Genomic DNA, 23,249 nt, shown 5'->3' with positions numbered 1-23,249 from the left:
TCCACTAGTATGAGGTAGCACCTGGTTTAATCCCAGCGTATCACAAGAGTCCAGAATATTATACTTTTTTAATACTGCTTTAACTTTCTTCAAAATTTTTTTGTCTTATATGTCATCCAAATCACTGAGCAACTGTTTGATGCACTGTGCTCCTTTCCACTTAACAAATCCTTGACCTTGCCCAATACTTGTTGATATTGATGTGTCCACTAAAACATGCCAACTGGCTGCAAGCATTTGTGGTGATCACAGCCTCTGCTTCAGCCATTATAATACTGACATTAATCACTCCCAATTAATTCTCACTTTCTTGATCCAGTCTTAAACCTCCTCATCAGGTCTGCTTCCTAGCATTAATGACTTCCTCACAGTGATTTGGGTAGACTGGAAAGTTCTTTCCCACTATGCTTTTTTAACTTGATGTTTTCGTCTCACATACTTCATACATTTGCATTGTTGACTTTACAACTCACATCACTAATAAATTTGCAGGTGGCCTTGGCAACACTGTTATCAACTGAGTACCTGCTCTTTTTTTGGGGCAAATTTCCTCATTTTCCTTGTTATACTTTCTTTGCTTGCTTTTCTGCAATGGTGACTGAAACAGGTGTTAGACCTGAGTTTGTCTAAGTTGAATTCTTCTACTCTTCAACCAATTTTTTTGTCCAATGTTCATTAGAAATACTGATGGTGCTTATTAATGGACCATGGTTTAAGTCAGAGGTCATATAGATTCTCTTTATTAACCAATTGGCTTAGTGTTGTTGGCTGCATCAGCTTCCATTCAAACAAAAACATGGTGTAAGTGATTGAGCATTGTTAGTATTGCTGGCAACATTGACTTTCATTCATTTTATGCACTTCAGACATAAACTCAGCAGAAATGGTTGATCTCAGCAGGTTTTTGTTTGTGTTGATACATGTAGTAGTATTGCTTTAACCAATCAAGTGACAGTCGTTTTCTTTTGGTACAGTTTTATTCTTTGGTTTAGTTTATTTTGTGTATTTATAGATTGCTATACCTAAAAATATGTAAAGTTTGACAGGTGAAACCAAAAATTGAATTACCCACAAAAATATCTTTTTCTACAAGACCTTGAAAATTTAGACCGACAAAAAATAAATGATCCAACAGTATGGGCAAGATTGAGTTGATACGTAATTACCTCAGAAATAAAGGGCCACAGTTGTAGTGTACTTTCTAAATGTATGGTTTCCTTTTCTGGCATCAACAAAATCATAACCTTTGATCTTCTAGATTTCCAGAACTATCTCAGAACCCAGGCTGGCAACAATACCACCGTCAACATTGTTATCTGCACTGTTGATTATCTGCTGAGACTCCAGGTAAAATAACTTTGTTCTCTTGAAAAGTTCATGGTGTCTACTAATTATAAATATCTGTTTGAGCACACACCTATACAGACAGCCCCATTAAACTTTAAAGAAATATTGAACATGGAACATAATGTGTCAGTATGCTAATATTGTATTCTATCTGATTGTCTGTACAAGAAAATTAACATTTGAATATATTATCAGATTGTCTGTAAAAGAAAATTCAAAATTTGAATGTAATGTCAGATTGTAAACAAAGTTTCAACATTTGAATATCTTGTCAGATTGTCTGTAAAAGAAAATTCTACATTTTAAATATTGTCTGGTAGTAAAAGAAATTTCAGCATTTGAAAGTAAATCTTTATTTTGAAGTCATGTGGTCTGGATAATTTTATGTGGAATAAACAGATTTGAAAAATGAATGGAATGCATAGCAAATAAAAATCCAAACTTTAAAGATTTTACTGTCATTTTTAAAAATGGCATTTAAGTTCTATTGTTACAGTAGCATCCTTTATTGATTTCTTCTCATTACCAGTTTAACAAAAGTATGTATGGTTTATTTTCTTTCTCATCTGAGCATTTTGACTGATGCTGTCCATCAGCAAATATGGCAATCATTTTGGCTAATAAATAAACACCCTTAACCACAGAATTTGATGAGATTTTTATTTGGGCCGTTAAATTTCATACAGATTATATTATGGCAGGTCAATTAAATGAATCGTCAAACATCTCTAACAGACTTTTTCACATTACAGCAAGTATTCTAGTTCGAAATTCTTTCAGTGTTACACAAATGATGAAGATCTGCTGTCAAATTTGGCTGAATAGAGTAGAGAAATATTTTTAAAAAATTGAATGAGGGGCTGTGTTTCATGAGCATACCCCTGATAAATGAATCATTGTGCTATATTAAGGTACCTTATAGTGAGGGACCACTGTAACAACATTAGTATCAACAGCAACTTAGAAGAACAAATCATAATAACAATAATAATCATCATCATCATCATCATCATCATCATCATCATCATCATCATCATCATCTCATTGTAATATTTTGTGTATGTTCTGTTGCAGGAGTCCATCATGGACTTCTACTGGCACTACTCTGGGAAAGACACTATTGACCAGGCAGGGAAGGACAACTTCTGCCGTGCCATCATGGTTGCCACACAGGTCTTCAGGACACTCACAGAATATATCCAGGTGAGGTGGTGGGATCATATTTATGTGAGATTTTCACATAAAATGTCATTTCATACTGTAATATACCTTTACTACCCCTCTCCCCCACAACTTTGGACAGTTTGTAAACTTCCAACCCCACCCCCATCCTTATTCTAAAATTGAAAAGAAAAGCATCATGGATATAAAAATAATTGACAAAAATTAGCTATTTCATTCATCAGTTATAATTTCAAACCAGATTGTTGCAGGGGTTCTTCTGCATTGTCGTCTTGTTCATGTTTCAAACCAAAATTGGAGCTTTTTACAAACACTTCTGAGATATTTGCATGTGTGAGTCAGTATTTTCAGACAACAAGAGATAGTTCATTGTCTCTGATAAGTTCCTAATAATTCAATAAATTTGCATAACAATTGGGAGTTACATGGCTTTAAACCCATGTACATTAGTTACATTACTTGCCCTTTTTATTTTGATATCATTTTGACAAATAATTAAAAGTTGACATTGCATTTATTTGATGCAGATGACACAGTTGCTACCTATGTATATGACAAGGGCAGCACACAGCTAGAATGGAATGATAAATAAGCAATTTTCCACTGCCAGTCTGTGTTTGTACAAATACCTTTCATTCAAATACACATATAATGGCTTCCTTTTTGTACATAGCCATACCTTCGATGGTAAATTAAGTATCCTTTTTAAGTCAATTGCCTCCACCATTTGAGGCCGATGTACAACACACTACTGTTAGACACTATTAGTTAGTTGGCATTACTTACTAAGGGAGGCAACTCACGAAATCCAACAGATTCGCTAGGATAAAGCACTTAAATAACTGTTTAATCTGCCAAAGTGTAGAAAAGGTTATTGTATTGGAACTTTGGCTAGTGAAGATGTTATCCTTGATGCCTTTCACTTTTAAAATTGCAAGCAGGGGTAGAAACTGCTTGGGGATAGGTGAATACTTTAGTTCTTTTAACTCTTGCATTTAGGTCTAAAACCTTTTGTAAGGTCCATCATTTAATGGTCTGGAAAACCTGTTTGACTAAGTGTTTTTTTTTTCTTTCAACTGAAATTATGAAATTTAAATCTCCACAATGGACTTAATCTGATCACATCTATCATAATGTGTTATGTACTGTCACATCCATCATAAGACTTAATGCTACCACAGCCATCAAAAGACTTAATCATATTACATTCCTGGTAAAACTTATTCCTGTCACATCCATGATAAGACTTAATCTTATTACATCCATCATATGACTTAATTCTATTACATCCATCATAAGACTTAATCCTGTCATATGGATCATAAGACTTAATCCTCTCTCATCCATCATAAGACTTAATCCTATAACATCCATCTTAAGACTTAATTCTGTCACATCCATCATAAGACTTAATCCTTTCACATCCACCATAAGACTTAATCCTATCACATACATCATCAGACTTAATCCTATAAATTCCATCATAAGACTTAATCATCTCTGATCCATCATAAGATTTAATCTTATCACATTCATCATAAGACTTAATCCTGTCACATCCATCATAAGACTTAATCCAGCACATCCATCATAAGACTTAATCCTCTTACATCTATCATAAGACTTAATCCTATTACATCCATCTTAAGACTTAATCCTCTCTGATCCATCATAAGACTTAATCCTATTACATCTATCTGAACACTTAATCCTGTCACATCCATCATAAGATTTGATCGTCATCCATCATAAGACTTAATCCTATTACATCCGTCATAAGACTTAATCCTATTACATCCATCATAAGACTTAATCCTCTCTCATCCATCGTAAGACTTAATCATTTTACATCCATCATAAGACTAAATCATATCACAGCCATCATAAGCCTTAATCCTGTCACATCCATCATAAGACTTAATCCCATCACATCCATCATAAGACTTAATCCCATCACATCCATCATAAGACTTAATCCTATTACATCCGTCATAAGACTTAATCATCTCTCATCCATCATAAGACTTAATCCTATTACATCCATCATAAGACTCGATCATATCACATCCATCATAAGACTTAATCCCATCACATCCATCATAAGACTTAATTCTCTCTGATCCATCATAAGACTTAATCCTATTACATCCGTCATAAGACTTAATCCTCTCTCATCCATCATAAGACTTAATCCTCTCTCATCCATCATAAGACTTAATCCTATTACATCCATCTTAAGACTTAATTCTGTCACATCCATCATAAGACTTAATCCTTTCACATTCATCATAAGATTTAATCTTATCACATACATCATAAGATAAGCCTATCACATTCATCATAAGACTTAATCCTGTCACATCCATCATAAGACTTAATCCTGCACATCGTCATAAGACTTAATCCTCTCTGATCCATCATAAGACTTAATCCTATTACATCCATCTTAAGACTTAATCCTCTTACATCCATCTTAACACTTAATCCTGTCACATCCATCATAAGATTTAATCCTCATCCATCATAAGACTTAATCCTATTACATCCATCATAAGACTTAATCCTGTCACATCCATTGTAAGACTTAATCCTGTCACATCCATAATAAGACTTAATCCTCTCTGATCCATCATAAGACTTAATCCTATTACATCCATCATAAGACTTAATCCTCTTACATCCATCATAAGACTTAATCCTGTTACATCCATCATAGACTAAATCCTATCACATCCATCATAAGACTTAATCCTGTCCCTTCCATCATAAGACTTAATCCTCTCTCATCCATCATAAGACTTAATCATTTTACATCCATCATAAGTCTAAATCATATCACATCCATCATCAGACTTAATCCCATCACATCCATCATAAGATTTAATCCTCTCTGATCCATCATGAGATTTAATCCTATTACATCGTCATAAGACTTAATCATCTCTCATCCATCATAAGACTTAATCCTGTTACATCCATCATAAGACTCGGTCATATCACATCCATCATAAGACTTAATCCCATCACGTCCATCATAAGACTTAATTTTCTCTGATCCATCATGAGACTTAATTCTATTACATCCGTCATAAGACTTAACCATCTCTCATCCATCATAAGACTTAATCCTATTACATCCATCATAAGACTCGATCATATCACATCCATCATAAGACTTAATCCCATCACATCCATCATAAGACTTAATCCTGCACATCCATCATAAGACTTAATCCTCTCTGATCCATCATAAGACTTAATCCTATTACATCCATCTTAAGACTTAATCCTCTTACATCCATCTTGACACTTAATCCTGTCACATCCATCATAAGATTTAATCCTCATCCATCATAAGACTTAATCCTATTACATCCATCATAAGACTTAATCCTGTCACGTCCATTGTAAGACTTAATCCTGTCACATCCATCATAAGACTTAATCCTCTCTGATCCATCATAAGACTTAATCCTATTACATCCATCATAAGACTTAATCCTCTTACATCCATCATAAGACTTAATCCTATTACATCCATCATAAGACTAAATCCTATCACATCCATCATAAGACTTAATCCTGTCCCATCCATCATAAGACTTAATCCTCACTCATCCATCATAAGTCTTAATCATTTTACATCCATCATAAGACTAAATCATATCACATCCATCATCAGACTTAATCCCATCACATTCATCATAAGATTTAATCCTCTCTGATCCATCATAAGGTTTAATCCTATTACATCCGTCATAAGACTTAATCATCTCTCATCCATCATAAGACTTAATCCTGTTACATCCATCATAAGACTCGATCATATCACATCCATCATAAGACTTAATCCCATCACATCCATCATAAGACTTAATTCTCTCTGATCCATCATGAGACTTAATTCTATTACATCCGTCATAAGACTTAATCATCTCTCATCCATCATAAGACTTAATCCTATTACATCCATCATAAGACTCGATCATATCACATCCATCATAAGACTTAATCCCATCACATCCATCATAAGACTTAATTCTCTCTGATCCATCATAAGACTTAATCCTATTACATCCGTCATAAGACTTAATCCTCTCTCATCCATCATAAGACTTAATCCTCTCTCATCCATCATAAGACTTAATCCTATTACATCCATCTTAAGACTTAATTCTGTCACATCCATCATAAGACTTAATCCTCTCTCATCCATCATAAGACTTAATCCTCTCTCATCCATCATAAAACTAAATCATATCACATCCATCATAAGATTTAATCCTCTCTGATCCATCATAAGATTTAATCCTACTACAGCCGTCATAAGACTTAATCATCTCTCATCCATCATAAGACTTAATCCTGTTACATCCATCATAAGACTCGATCATATCACATCCATCATAAGACTTAATCCCATCACATCCATCATAAGACTTAATTCTCTCTGATCCATCATAAGACTTAATTCTATTACATCCATCATAAGACTTAATCCTCTCTGATCCATCATAAGACTTAATTCTATTACATCCGTCATAAGACTTAATCATCTCTCATCCATCATAAGACTTAATCCTCTCTCATCCATCATAAGACTTAATCCTATTACATCCATCTTAAGACTTAATTCTGTCACATCCATCATAAGACTTAATCCTCTCTCATCCATCATAAGACTTAATCCTCTCTCATCCATCATAAAACTAAATCATATCACATCCATCATAAGATTTAATCCTCTCTGATCCATCATAAGATTTAATCCTACTACATCCGTCATAAGACTTAATCATCTCTCATCCATCATAAGACTTAATCCTGTTACATCCATCATAAGACTCGATCATATCACATCCATCATAAGACTTAATCCCATCACATCCATCATAAGACTTAATTCTCTCTGATCCATCATAAGACTTAATTCTATTACATCCATCATAAGACTTAATCCTCTCTGATCCATCATAAGACTTAATTCTATTACATCCGTCATAAGACTTAATCATCTCTCATCCATCATAAGACTTAATCCTATTATATCCATCATAAGACTCGATCATAACACATCCATCATAAGACTAAATCCTATCACATCTATAGGACTAAATCCTATCCCATCACATCCATCATAAGACTTAATTCTCTCTGATCCATCATAAGACTTAATTCTATTACATCCATCTTAAGACTTAATCATCTCTGATCCATCATAAGACTTAATTCTATTACATCCGTCATAAGACTTAATCATCTCCCATCCATCATAAGACTTAATCCTATTATATCCATCATAAGACTCGATCATAACACATCCATCATAAGACTAAATCCTATCACATCTATAGTGATGAACTATAGACTTTATTAAAACCTTGAGGACAAAGGGTGTTCCATTAAAAAGTATATGGTACCCAGGAAAGTCTGTTTTTAAAAAAATTACGTACAAGGCTACTCTGATTTCCTAAAGAGTTCAATATGACAATGTCACAGACTTTTAAGTTGCATCTGTGAACAACTACTCAACAATCAAAGTGCCTTCCCAGGTGCCAAATGTGTTTCACAGGAACATCCCTGATAACCATATATTACCATTAGTTACTCTAATTCACATACTAGTTAAATCCACTAGTTTATGTTAGAATCACTGTATGCCTATCCTTTGGATGACGTCATCTTGTTGTATTCTAGGGCCCCTGCTCTCTGAATCAGCTGACCCTGGCACACAGTAGGCTGTGGGATGCTGTGGGAGGATTCCTTTATATCTTTGCCCACATGCAGGAAAAACTCTCCAGGGTAAGTGATCATCTAGGTTTCTGTTTATGGAAGACGAATCTGTATTTTACATGTAACATTAGCATTCACATTTTTAGCTTACCTGGCCATATTTTTGTCTGCATTTCAACAGACTTCAAATACAAAGTCTGTATCAGTGAGACACATTGCATTTGACAGTCAGTTTGTTACCTCAGTAGATCTAAGAACTAAATTTCTGATTGAGTTTCTGTAAAACTTAGTACATAAATTTATATCATCATGACCTCAGTCACATGACTTTGATTATGAGCAAGAGACTGAATTAATTATGCCTTGTCTTTAAAAGAAAATTTTAAGAAGATGTAGTAAAATAGGTAAAATCAGCATATATAAACTTTGGGAGATAGTTAAATAAGCCTGTTTAGTGGAATGGTCAACTGTTAAGTTATGTAAGCTAGGTCTTGACTTCTAAAATAACTTTGTGCACTGCTTCTTTCAATCTTTTTCAGAGAAAATAGACAACAGTGAAAGTAATCTTACAGGATCATATGCTTTTTACTATGTCTTACAGGATCATATGGTTTTTACTGTCTTACAGGATCATATGCTTTACAGTGTCTTACAGCATTAGGTGCTTTCACTATGTCTTACAGGATCATATGCTTTTACTATGTCTTACATGATCATATGCTTTTTACTATGTCTTACAGGATCATATGCTTTTACTGTGTCTTACAGGATCATGTGCTTTTACTGTGTCTTACAGGATCATATGCTTTTTACTGTGTCTTACAGGATCATATGCTTTTTACTTTGTCTTACAGGATCATATTGTTTTACTCTGTCTTACAGGATCATATTGTTTTACTATATCTTACAGGATCATATGTTTTTACTGTATCTTACAGGATGCTTTTTACTGTGTCTTACAGGATCATATACTTTTACTGTGTCTTACAGGATCATATGCTTTTGCTATGGCTTACAGGATCATATGCTTTTACTATATCTTACAGGATCATATGATTTTACTATGTCTTACAGGATCATATGCTCTTTACTATGTCTTACAGGATCATATGCTTTTACTGTCTCTTACAGGATCATATGCTTTAACTGTGTCTTACAGGATCATATGCTTTTACTGTGTCTTACAGGATCATATGCTTTTACTGTGTCTTAGAGGATCATATGCTTTTACTATGGTTTACATGATAATATGCTCTTTACTATGTCTTACAGGATCATATGCTTTTACTATATCTTACAGGATCGTATGCTTTTTACTGTGTCTTACGGGATCATATGATTTTACTGTGTTTTATAGGATCATATGCTTTTACTATATCTTACAGGATCATATGCTTTTTACTGTGTCTTACAGGATCATATGATTTTACTGTGTCTTACAGGATCATATGCTTTTTACTGTGTCGTACAGGATCATATGCTTTTACTGTGTCTTACAGGATCATATGCTTTTACTATGGCTTACAGGGTCAAATGCTTTTACTGTGTCTTACAGGATCATATGCTTTTTACTCTGGTTTACAGGATCATATGCTCTTTACTATGTCTTACAGGATCATATGCTTTTACTATATCTTACAGGATCATGTGTTTTTACTGTCTTACAGGATCATGTGTTTTTACTGTCTTACAGGAACATATGCTTTTACTGTGTCTTACAGGATCATGCTTTTTACTATGCCTTACAGGATCATGATTTTACTGTGTCATACAGGATCATATGATTTTACTGTGTCATACAGGATAATATGATTTTACTGTGTCTTACAGGATGATATGCTTTTGCTGTGTCTTACAGGATCATATGCTTTTTACAGTCATACAGGATCATGATTTTACTGTGTCATACAGGATCATATGATTTTACTGTGTCTTACAGGATCATATGCTTTTACCAGATCTTACAGGATCATATGCTTTTTACTGTGTCTTACAAGATCATATGATTATTACTGTGTCTTACAGGATCATATGCTTTTTACTGTGTCTTACAGGATGTGGAACAGCTGGATTTGTTGAGGGAATTTATGAAACTTCAGAAGGAGATGATGATAATGCTTCTGTCCATGCTAGAAGGTAATTTCACTAAAACAATCTGTGTCTTGTTATTCAGTACAAAGCAGAAATATAAACATAACAGTCTGTGTCTTTTTTATTAAATACAAAGTAAAAATAAAAACATAACAACCTAACATAATTTACATTGTACAAAGTTGCACAGGAGCTAGATTGTATGATAATATGCTTAACATTGTGACATTCATGTCTTATATATCAGTTCTTCCAGATTTGCATGCATTTGTGTGTGTGTGTGTGTGTGTGTGTGTGTGTGTAAGATTGATTTGATATGCTATACAGTTGTTTCAGATCAAATGATTCAAACAAGACACATCATTGTGACTTTCATCTCACATAAATATGTTCTTCCAGATGTGTGTGTGTGTGTTTGTAAAACATTGATGTAATATGATATAGAGTTGATTCAGATCACAATAATGATTAAAACAAGCTGCAGATCATTTTTGTAATTTTGGACGAAATACAGAGCCTGGAGTAATTTTTCTTTATTCCACATAGGTAATGTGATGAATGGACCGATTGGAAAACAGATGGTGGACACATTGGTGGAGTCATCTAGCAATGTCGAGGTATGACAGTAAATGTAATGGTTGATCATTTTTAAAACTAAATAGAGTAGGAACAAAATTACTAAATCTGCTTGTCCCATGAGATGAGTTGAGTCTGGAAATACCCATTTTATCAAGGGATACTTGTTCCATGTTATTATTATTATTATTATTTTATATATATATATATATATATGTAATATATATATGTATGTATATGGTAACGTCTCATTAAAGCGCAAACCATTACAGCTTACCACATTAGAGCACAGAAAATATTTTTGTCCTACTAGAGCTAATCTTATTAGGGCGCATCCCATTAGAGCGCGAAGAACTAGTATCACTAGAGCGCGAACAATGAAAAACACGTGTTAACTGTAACTTTATATTTATTTTATATATATTGTTTTATTCATATAATATTGTGTTTGTGCTATGAATGATCAGTTTATATATTTTAATTTGCATTACATTTTTTATCGACTTGTTTATTTGCGTACAAAAAAGAATAAACCGGTGTAAGGTATAAAAGTTGTATAAAATTATGTGTATTGATGTTTCTCTGGTTTCTGTCTAGTAATTATTTTCTAATAGTGACGAGACCACCGTTTTTGTACATATTATTATTATTATTATATATATATATATATATATATATATATATATATATATATATATATATATATATATATATAATATCAAACGTGATGGCAATTCAATTTTGTTGAACTTAATATTTTTCTCCGCACCCTATTGTGAATGCGCTCTAGTGAGATTTTTTTGCGCCCTAATGGGATTAAGCCTAATGAGAAAAAAAATAATTTCAGCGTCTCACTGAGCGGCGCTCAAATGGGATGCACTCTAGTGAGACCAAACCATACATATATATATATATATATATATATATAGACACACACACACACACACACACACACACACAGAGTAAAGTAAAAGCATCATGGATTATGGATTTTGCCCACTCACTATGGTAGATATGGACGTGGGTTAAGGGATTTAGTTTCCACAGCATGTCTGCTGCATGTGGTGCATGTCCATTTTGATGCATCTGTAGTGGGTTTTATTGCTTTGCCATGTGACTCAACACACTAAAAAGAAACAGATGGTAGAAACACCATTGATGTACATCTTTGGCATGTGCCAATTTTATGTCTTTACTTCTACAAACTATACATTAATGCCATTGTCTGTGTGTAACATGGAGAAAAATATCAGGTTTAGCTGCAATGTACACCTCTGTTGATTCACTAGATGTGCATTTACCTGTTAGCATATACACAGGCAGAACATTTACATACTATTCTGCATTAAGTGGTAACTTGGATGCTCTTTCTCAATAAATGATGTTTTATAAAAGTGCTTTTTGTACAAGTTATTAATTTTGCTTTAGTTTGCGTTTAATTTCTATACTATATCCATGGTCCCATTTGAGCAAATTATTCAAACCAGTGTACAAATGAAAATAACAGAACAAATATCTCTATCTAATGACAAAACATACCAGACATTTGTGTATGATAGCTATCATTTATTGCATTCGTCTGATTCACAACAAGTTCATATCATGTACACTGCTTACATTTATCACACATGTGGCAAGAATTAATTTTGAAAGTGAATGTAAACTTTAGGATCCATAGTTAAGACAATAATGATTACAAACAAATGCCATACTATCTGTAGCATACGTGCATGATGAAGTACAGGTGATATATAGGCTCAAGTCATTATTCTTTCTCTAGGTTATGTGGTAAGATCTATTTAGCATCGTACATTGACATTTTACAAAAAAAAAAGTTTTAATGCTTAGAATTCATCTACACATGACTGTTCTCTGTCAGTGGTTGTTCATATCAGCAATGAAGTGATTTTCTTGTGAAAGGTTACTCTCATCATTTTGACATTCTTACTTTGAATTCAGCAGCTGCGCTTCTTGGTCAGCTGACTGTTGACATTATTTTAGTGCTGATTTTCAGTAATGTTTCAAAAGAACATTAACTTTGAAATGAAAATGTTTTTTTTGGTAACAGAAGCAGACATTCTAAACAAATAAGATAACTTGTTTGCATAGAAAGAATTTTGGACTTGTAATATGGACTGATAAATGCAACGATTTTAAGTTTTGAAGTTTTCCTGTAAAATTGGTAATGATTTTCTATGAAGCCTCATTAATGATGCCAGATATACCAGTCTTTGTACCAGTTATCAACACATTCTTAATTTGAAATATCTTGCCATTGCACTTTTACCATTTAATGCCATGTTTCTACTCAGTTTTATGTTTTCCTAACTGCTTTCTCACAGTAAAATTGTCTTGTACAAAGTTTCAGCTTTACATTGTAACTATTTATTTCTTGAAATTTCATTAAGTTCCGTCAGATAACAAATACCGATGACCCCTCAAAAATTGAAGGTTTTGTTTTCCTGAAACTTATTTATATGAAATCAGAAAATGGCATTATCCATCATTCTGAAACAGTATTATTGTTGCCAGAGACAAGGCTGTACTGGTCATGCACATTGGGGTCCTGTCTTCATTATCAAGTTCATGGCTCAATATTTCATGTTTTCATATCACCATCTGTTTGATAACTTTAAAACCATTTGAGAATTAGAAATGAAATTTGGTATACGTGTACTTTATCACTACGTTGTGTGTTCTGTACCACATTGGGAGTTGAAACTTAAAGGAACAGGTCATGGCTTAGTATTCTCAGTTCTCTATCACCCATTCCATTCCACACAATGGTTTTAAGTCTTTTGAGACTGAGGGATGAAACATGGTACATTTTTAATTTCATCACAGTTATGTGTATCACTTATCACACTGGAGGTTCTTGCTTTGAGGTTAACATCACAACTCAGTATTTTAAATTTTCCAATAACCCTTTATCTATTGCTCATTTGCTCCATAATCACACTGGAGGTTCCTGCTTTGAGGTTACGGCCATAACTCGGTATTTTAAATTTTCCAATAACCCTTTATCTATTGTTCATTTGCACCATAAACACACTGAAGGTTCCTGCTTTGAGGTTACGGCCATAACTCAATATTTTAACTTTTACATTATCCCTTTACCTATTGCTGCTCTGTAACTTTCAGTCGTTTGAGATAAAGGAATAATACCTGGTATACTTACACATTGTCGTTAAAAACTGTGCTGTGTTCCTCATGGGGGTGGGACCAGTTTCAAGGTTAAGGTCATGGTTCATTATCTTCCAATTTTTATCACACTTTTCATCCATCTCTATAACATTATAGTCATTTGAGATTAAGGGATGAAACTTGGTACACATGTACTTTATCACTAGAAGTTGTCTCATACCATATTAGGGGGCCTATATTCAAGGTCAGTATCTTGGCTCAGCATTTGAAGTTGTCCATCACCCTATCCCTTCTGCAGTGTAGGTATTTGAGATTAGGGTATAACACATGTTATGCTTATACATCATCACTCGAAGGTATTTTGTGTACCACATTGTGTGCCTTATCTTCATGGTCAAGGTTACAGCTCAATATTAAGTTTTCCATCTTTATTTCTGATCTATTCAAATAATTTATGTTATTTTGAGAATAAAGGATGATGACTGCACCATGGTAAGTGAGGGATAAAAATACCATAATTTGCTTCTTTGTACACAGAATCATAATACATTATTTGGAACTATAGTTTTGTTGCAATATAAATACATGCTTCACCATACAGGTTATCAAGTCAGCACATGCATGACCATTTTTCATTTGAGATGATATATAAATTGAAATTCCATTGACATTTGGCTGTTGACCAGTGAAAGTTAAACTCTTGTTAGCAAGCAGTGGGAATGGGATCTTTGATGGATGGTTCACATCACTTAAACCTTTGAAATTGACACTGTTACCTGCATGGAAGCAAATTGATGGTAAAAGCACATCTTCAGTCTTTACTAAGTTCTTCATCAAGAAATTCAGACTAAATATTCCATTAGCTTGAAGTAAACTAATCCAAAAAAGGAATGAACAATCCTCATTTTCATCATCATCATTATCACTATCATTATCATCTTTTGTACTTATTACAGATGATCCTCAAGTTCTTCGACATCTTCCTGAAGATGAAAGACCTGACAACTTCAGAGGCTTTCTTGGTATGTCTTAGGATCATTTTATATATTTACTTAAAGATTATACTTGTAGTGTTTCACAATAACTTGAAATTTTTTCATTTACAAAACAGATGTTGGATTGCTTGTTTCATGCAGAATTATTTTGATAAAATTTAAATTTTACATTTAAAATCTGAAATTATTGCATGTCTCCTGGTGGATAGGACTTACTTTGGGGGTCAGTGTTTGGAAGCAAACAGCTATTCAAACAAATTTCAATTCTCTATAAAGGCCATCAATACAAAATAGCTCAGTATTTGGTCCCAATGGTGCCTGTGTAGGAGAGATTCACTGTATATCTTTGAACACACATGTAACATAACCACTTCCTCCAAAGATTTAGCCATGTCAGTATGACATTTATTTGTATGAAAAAATCTACTGCATACAAATTTGCATACATATGAACAAGCAAAAGGTCCCAATAATTGATCAGACTGACAAACCCAACATGTACACCCCTCCATACAGAATGACTCTCACTTGTCTCCAGATTGGCATCTGAAATTATCCAAACAGCATCCATGTCTCACAATTAATCAACATGATCATATTTTAAGTGTATTATTTCCAGCTTCATTACATTCAGAGTTTTGCATCAAAAATATTAGGAGTACAAACTACTCATTTTAATTTGTGTTCTTTGTTTTCAATGTTCTTGCTGCATTTATAGGAATTTGACACAAACAAGGATGGTTATATATCTGCGAGAGAGTTCCGTCGAGCGATGGAGTCACAGAAGATTTATTCACGGTGTGTTGCTTACCAGTAGAGACTTGTCTTTTGTTGTTTAATTTTTAATATTTTGTAAATCATGTTTATTTAATAGAGTTTGATACTTTACTATCTTCATTTTTTCAGACTTTCAGTTTATGTATCATAGAACAATAAGGGCTGTTATTTGCAAGAAGCTGCCTATTTATTAAAGTGAGAACCAAAGAACCCCACTTGTCCATAATCAAAGAGCTTTTCAGGGCTCCCAAAGAATCCCCACTTGTCAGTAAACAAAGAGCCTCAGGGTTCCCAAAGAAACCCCACTTGGTCAGTAATCAAAGAGTTTTTCAGGTTTCTCCCAAAAATCCCACTTACCTAATAAAAGAGCTTTTAATGGTTCCCACAGGGTAGGGAAAAATCATTCAGTTTCAGGAAAGTTAGGGAAAAGTTGGGGAATTTTATGGTCTTTCAGAGATAATTGAAATTTATAGTTAAAAATCAGAGAACTTTATTACCTCAGTCAGGAAAATTTGAATATTGACAAGCATGTGAGGAAACATCTAATGTCTTTTGGAGTGAAATGTTTGGAATAACTCCTGTAGATAAATAGTTACTTGCACTTTAAAGTCAGCTGTTCTTAAGAAACTTAGAGAAACATATCATAATTTGCTTACTGATGAAGGCTGGCACAGAATACGTGAACTGGGTAATTGTCAGCTCAGATTAGTTTGTTGGGTTTTTTTGTACTGTATTTCTCTTTGTAGTTCAGTGTTTCAGCTCGTTGTGTTGTGTTAGTATTTTTTTGACTTTTAAAATTCTGATTAGATACACCATTTGTACTTGCTTATAAATAAAGTCCAACTGTGAACTGCACAGACCGAGATCCACCATCACATAATGCATCTGCGGATCTGAGTCTGTGCAGCTTGTTAGGAGTTATCACTAGAACAAATAACACAGACCCTGATCTGTGGGTGCCTTATGCTATGACAGATCAGGATCTTTGTTGTTTGCAGTTTGCCTGAACTTCTAAGCAAGTGAGTATGGTACATTGGTTGATTCCTGCATAGTTTTTACAAGCAAATAGTTGTACTTAATGAAGAAGCAGCCTAGCCCAGGAAAAAACTTTTGTAAAAGGTTTTAGGTTTTTATGGCTTAAATTATTTGTAAAAGTTTGCTTATTTTGCTTAATTTGCATACTGTGTCAGATTAGTCATCAAACAAAATGCTGTTTCTCAACACGGTCTATACCTGTAGCAGCTTGTTCAGGGGGTATATGAATTTTGATTTTTGATGTATATATGTAAGCAATTAATGGGGATTTCAAACTAATCATCATCACATTTTAACAATGCATACTCATTGGCATTATGATTTATACATACATCTGTATTCACACTTGCACATTTTAAACCATACAGATACATTGTTTTAAACACACGCAGATTTTTTTTTAAAATCAGTTAAATAAAAGGGAGCCTGAGGTTGGTAGTTGGGAGGCCAACTTTAATTGTATTTCTTTCAGAATAATCCCAGTTATAAATAAATTGGGACAGTATTGTAATAGAACTTAAATTTCTTGCATAAAAATGTATGAACTTGGTACAAAAGGGGTTGTTATGTCATCAAACATAGACTTATCATTAGAAAAATATGATCAATTGCATTTTTTTATATATATTGGACAGTGGAAATTGGCCATTATTTTGGTTCTGGTAATATTTGGGAACCCTCATTAATTACCTTTATAAAATAATATGTGCAGACTGACAAACATGCAATCTAATTACTTTGCAGTTTTTCTTTGGTTGAAGATTTTAAATAGTACTATAAAAATATCAGTTTAGTGAAAACAAAATAAGTTCAGTACATCTTAGAAATATTGTATTGACACAAATTTTGGTAAACCCTATTGATATTCAGATTCTTGTGGGTGAATGTTAGAAAAGGACATCATGTTATTTGAGTGATCACCGATCAAATAAGCAGCTTCTAGCAAACAGTTTTTGGTCTGTGTTGTAGTTTATATTATCTCTTTTTGCTCTTGTATAGTTTATCTTTCTTCACATTTCAAATCTTCCTTGTGTAGGAGTTTGACACAAACAAAGATGGATTTATATCTCACAAGGAGTTCAGGCGTGCCCTTGAGTCCCAAAAAGTGTATACAGAGTAAGTTACACTCATGAGCATGGTGTTGACCCATGGCTTGGATCCTGTCCCTGTTATGTACTATATGAAATTCATGTCCAATGTTTGGTTGTTTTATTTTAACCTGAAAACCAATCAAAGGCATATACAAACTATTTATTATTTGGGTTAGCCATCTATCATTGCTTCCAACTTTCATCATGAGCTTAGAAAAAGTATTGAAATGAGTACACAGTAAAATATTCAGTTCTTAAAACTATTGAAGAAAAAACCTGTTTTATTTCCAACCCTCAGTTCATTTGTTTTGTATGCCCTAAATTTAGCTTCTGTATGTTGTTTATTGTTGAGCCCACTTCAGCAAAAGGTGAAACATAACAGCTTCACTAACAGTTTCTTAAGGTTTTTGTTCAAGTTTTTCATTTGCATATATTTCCAAAACCTATCGATATGTTCTAATTATGAAGCTAAGACAGTTCATTCTGTGACATGCATGCTTGGCCTTTTCACCTTGGGTCAAGGTCTCTGTCACAGAAAACTTGTTTAAGCTTTTGCTTGAATTATCTTTTTATTTGCTTATATTTTCCTAAACCCCTTTGATGGATCTTGTTCATACTTTGGATAAATAAAAATGAAGCTAAGAGAAGTCATTTGGTGATATGCATGCTTGCCACTTTGAACTTGAATCAAGGTCACAGTCATAGAAATGCCTTAGGGTTTTGGTTAAAGTGTTTGCATTTGCTAACATTTCTAATCCCCTTAATGAATTTTGTTCATCCATTGGACAATTCATTAAGTGACATACTGATTATCCTCTTATGACCTAGGGGTCAATGTCACATTTTACAGCAATGTTTTAATTGTGGGTTCATCGTGGACCCCAGCTGCCTGGTTTTGTTTACCATAAATTTTGTTTTACCTGATTTGCTTCAATAATACAGTTTCTTTATATTTTTGTTTCATTTTCATACTGACATCTTTTACAATTTTAAGATACTTTATGATGCTTTGTAATTGAGTTTTGTTGTTTTGTTTCAGTTTCTTTGCCACTTAAGGACAGCCTGGTTTCAGTAATCCGATGGGAAAAATTTACAGTATATCAGTTAGAAATATATGACTCTAAAATAACTTTGAATTAAATTTGCCTTACTTAAATAATTATTTTTCATATCACCATATTAAAGCAATATTCAGAGAAGTGGAAATCAAACATCATATAAAAACAATAATTAGAAAATGGAGGTCAGACATCTTACTGAAGTATATTGCCCTGCATTAAGATGCACAAGTCCTGTAGTATTCACCTTCGCTGTCTATCAGTCCATATGACCCTGATCATTCACACTTCTTGCTACCAGCATAGCTCTGCAACCCATATATATATATATATATATATATATATATATATATATATATATATATATATATATATATATATATATATATATATATATATATATATATATATATATATATATATATGGAGAATGTATATGTGGATACATGATCTATTACGTGTAGATAAACATTTTAATTTTTTATTGTCATTTCAGGTAATGCCCTTTTCCCATCAATTTAAAATCTCCATTACAGCAAATACTTGTAATACCATAGCATTAACCTTTTCTAATGCTGTTCGATATGAACATTATCTTATAGACCTAGATGTCTTGCATGAAGGTTAGCCTCTTTTTCAAGAACTGATAGCCCCTCTCCCCCAGTTTTTCATTCTTCAGCAGATTGAGCATTGCCATTACACTAGAACCTGGGTTTAAAGACCATGCCCTTCTGCCAAAATGAAATGGTCTCTCAAGATGGGTGGTCTTATGACAGGTCATAACACTTATGTAATCAATAAATCTATGCATGGAAAACCTGGTCTGTCAAGACAGTGATCTTTCATATCAGTGATCTCTCAAGACAGGTTTTACTGTATTACTGTTCTTCAAATATACATCAGGTAATTTATTTATTTACTTCTTTCTCCTTGATGCATACAATAATTTGGTATGAATGATTCTGGTATGCTTGATTATTAAAAGGATGTATGTATTCATTATGGCTTTCCCCTTTGATTGTATTCAAAGTATTACTATATTATTGTACATTTCCCCCTCATTTATCTTCATTTTTTATGAAATCCAGTGCATTAGTTATAAGTTCAAATGGATAGAGACTATTTTATGTTTGTCACAAACCTGAACACAACATATAAAAGAATCAGAAAGTTTATGTTGGGTTTTCTGATAATACTTGCATTAAAATGAAAATGACTGGATATTTTAGTACAAGTGATTTTTCCAGAACTAGGCAAATCATGCCTGTTTTGCTTTTGATTAACACCAAAGCCAAGAGTTGGAACTTGATTAACAATTTATTTTCTGTTTAGGCTTTAATTCTGCTTTCTGTTTAATGCAAGTAACATTCGTCCTCATTTGCAGATCTCAAGGAACATTCAGAGAACAAATATTGGGGACTACAGTAGGGTGTAATAACAGCTGATTGGCCCAGATAGGGAGTACAATTGAGTGCAATAACAGCTGATTAGCCCAATTAGGAAATACAGTATTGTGCAATGACAGCTAATTGACTCAATTAGTGCAGTGATAACTCTAAGCTTTGGAGTCTCTCCCATATGTTTTTGCAAATATTTTGTAGACTGTAATATGTATATGATTGTTAGTAGTACAGGATCATATATCAAAATGAATGAGTCACAGGTTTCCTACAAAAACCAAAACAACAACAGCAATGCCAAGTATACAACATATAACTCTCACCATTGTAATTCTGCACAGGGAAGAAATAGAGTACATCATGATGTGTGTGGATGCCAACCAAGATGGTAAAGTTGACTTCCAGGAGTTTACTGACCGTTTCCACAACCCAGCCAAGGACATCGGCTTTACAATGGCCGTCCTGCTGACAAATCTATCTGAACATATGCCAAATGACCCAAGGTCAGTTTTGTCTAAACTAACTTGACCATGTAAAAAAATGATATTGAAAGGAGATTGCAACTTTTATGATTTAGAAAATTTACATGCATGTCGTTGCAACTTTTATGATTTAGAAAATTTACATGCATGTCGCCCTAGATAAAATTTTATACAAATGAATTTGTTTGACAAAAGAGCAAATAATGCAGCTATCAATCCTTTCTACTGAGATTTCTATTTCATGCATTTTATGCTACATATCCCTTCTGTAAAAAAGAGATAACCTGTCATTTTTTATGTGCAAAATCATGAAGAATAATACTCTTGAAAATAAACAAATTATAATATTCAAGTTTTGTACAATCTTGAAAAATGCTTGAAGTTTGGTAGCTACCTTGAAAAGTGCTTGAATTAAAGGTCAGCTCAAAAGAAATTACTGGAAAAGAGCTTGAAAATACTCAGTAGTGATTATGAAGTGCTTTAATATCAAAACAAAACATATTTCATTGTTAAATGTTATTTATGAATGAACAAAATATTTTACTTTTTACATTCAGAATTTTGATTCCTTACATATTTTCCAAAGATAATGAATATAAAAATAAATAAAATTATACATTATTACAAAGTGAAAGGATGCATGAAACAGGTAGTTACCATATAAAGTTGCAGTAGTTTAAGTGAATGAATGATGAATTGAATATTTCTTTGCTCTGCATTGAGTTTAAGTGAATGAATGATGAATTGAATATTTCTTTGCTCTGCATTGAGTTTAAGTGAATGAACGATGTATTGAATATTTATCTGCTCTGCATTGAGTTTAAGTGAATGAATGATGTGTTGAATATTCCTCTGCTCTGCATTGAGTTTATGTGAATGAATGATGTGTTGAATATTCCTTGGCTGCATAATATTCTTTATCGTGGATAATAATAAAGAATTCATGCAGTTTCTGTCACACTCATCTTGATGGATGCCCAAAATAGCAATCACTTTGCAAGGATCATACAACCTTGAAAAATCCTTGAATGTGAGGGACTGTTTTGAAAGCTACATGTATAGAACAAAAGGTTTTAATTTTGAAAGGTTTATGTTGCATTTCTAAATACTTTGTGATTTACAGCATCTATCTTTGCACAGATGTGTTGAAAGTCAAGTATTTTTTATATGTGTTTTATTGTAGACTGGAAAGATTCCTGGACAAGGCCCGGTGTGTACTGGACTACTTTGAGCGGTACCTGGGCCGCATTGAGATCTTGGGAAGCGCCAACAGGATTGAAAGAGTCTATTTTGAGATCAAACAGTCGCATATTGACCAGTGGCTAAAACCTCAGATCAAGGTATTAATATAAGTTGGACTTCATTCAGCCCTTTTTTTCGTTAATATTCTTGATTGGAAGAAGATATATGTAGGATTCACTTCGTTTATCCAATATATTTGGAAGGGTTTTGATTTTATGGTTTAGGAATTTTACCCTTTTTTGGGCAATATCATTGTTCTGATTGCCTTGAGGTTTTGAAAATTTTAATTGGAGGGATTTATTTTACTGAGGATTTTAGCTAGGTGTTCTGTCATCACCAATTTTTGCTTTAAAGCTTTTGCTTTTCAGTATATAGCCAAGATTGTACTGATGCAATATTAAATGTACATGCATTCATATTTATTATTATTATTATTATTATTATTATTATTATTATTATTATTATTCACTGTGTATTGGAGACTGATGTTTAGAAGAGGTCAAATATGTAGATAAAGTGAAGGAAAAACCAGAAACTGGTTGGATATGAGGTGTACATGGTCAGGGGAGGTGACTTTTCTGGAAGGATTTACTGCGTTTTACAATACTGGTAAAATCAAGATGTGAGCAATGATGCCCAATTTTCAAAAGTTTACACTGGGTAGTTACTAGCAACCAGAAGGTATACTTGAGGTCCTTAGCAGATTTTGTCATTTTTGAAAAGTTCTTGAAACCATTGAATGAAATTTGTATTGGCAAGCTGTTTGATACTGTTTTCCAGGAATCCAAACGTTCCTTCCTACACAGTGTGGTCAATGAGGGTGGAGATAAGGAGAAGCTGGAGAGCTTTGTTAATTTCTGTGAGGACACCATATTTGAGGTAAGCGTACAGGAAGACAGAAAGTATTTGTTTTGCAGGGTATGTACACAACTGATACAGATGTATGTATTTGATGCATTATTTGGTAAATATACAGACTACAGTTCAGTGTATTCATTTTAAAGGCAAATTATTTTTCCACATAGAAGCAACATGCCAGAGTTCTATTAATAAATTAGGCTCTTGGGCTCTATTACTGAAGCACTTGAGAATACTC

At 33.3% G+C, this 23,249-nt stretch overlaps 1 protein-coding gene across 8 annotated transcripts in view; it reads left to right on the top strand.

Moving 5' to 3' along the window:
• The window catches only part of LOC149804420 (ryanodine receptor-like), a 538,410-nt gene that overhangs the window by 428,959 nt on the left and 86,202 nt on the right, over nucleotides 1-23,249 (top strand). For 7 of the 8 annotated variants that reach the window (XR_016415653.1, XR_016415652.1, XM_089940121.1 and 4 more), the window contains 10 exons: nucleotides 1,259-1,347; nucleotides 2,422-2,550; nucleotides 8,227-8,331; nucleotides 10,317-10,398; nucleotides 10,900-10,970; nucleotides 15,030-15,095; nucleotides 17,917-17,996; nucleotides 20,771-20,932; nucleotides 22,095-22,251; nucleotides 22,934-23,032. Coding sequence is in view for 6 of the 8 variants with exons in the window: in XM_089940121.1 (XP_089796247.1) it covers nucleotides 1,259-1,347; nucleotides 2,422-2,550; nucleotides 8,227-8,331; nucleotides 10,317-10,398; nucleotides 10,900-10,970; nucleotides 15,030-15,095; nucleotides 17,917-17,996; nucleotides 20,771-20,932; nucleotides 22,095-22,251; nucleotides 22,934-23,032 (1,040 nt within the window). In the remaining 2 variants the exon portion in view is untranslated. Of the gene's footprint in view, nucleotides 1-1,258; nucleotides 1,348-2,421; nucleotides 2,551-8,226; nucleotides 8,332-10,316; nucleotides 10,399-10,899; nucleotides 10,971-15,029; nucleotides 15,096-15,786; nucleotides 15,867-17,916; nucleotides 17,997-20,770; nucleotides 20,933-22,094; nucleotides 22,252-22,933; nucleotides 23,033-23,249 lie in introns of all 8 variants that reach the window. The other variant, XM_089940097.1, reaches the window with a different exon arrangement.

The sequence above is a fragment of the Sinohyriopsis cumingii genome, chromosome 2 (assembly GCF_028554795.1).
Source record: "Sinohyriopsis cumingii isolate HCF-2022 chromosome 2, ASM2855479v2, whole genome shotgun sequence".
NCBI lineage: Eukaryota > Metazoa > Mollusca > Bivalvia > Unionida > Unionidae > Sinohyriopsis > Sinohyriopsis cumingii.
Note: the sequence above shows the minus strand (reverse complement) of the source record. Positions and strands in the feature narration are given on the sequence as shown.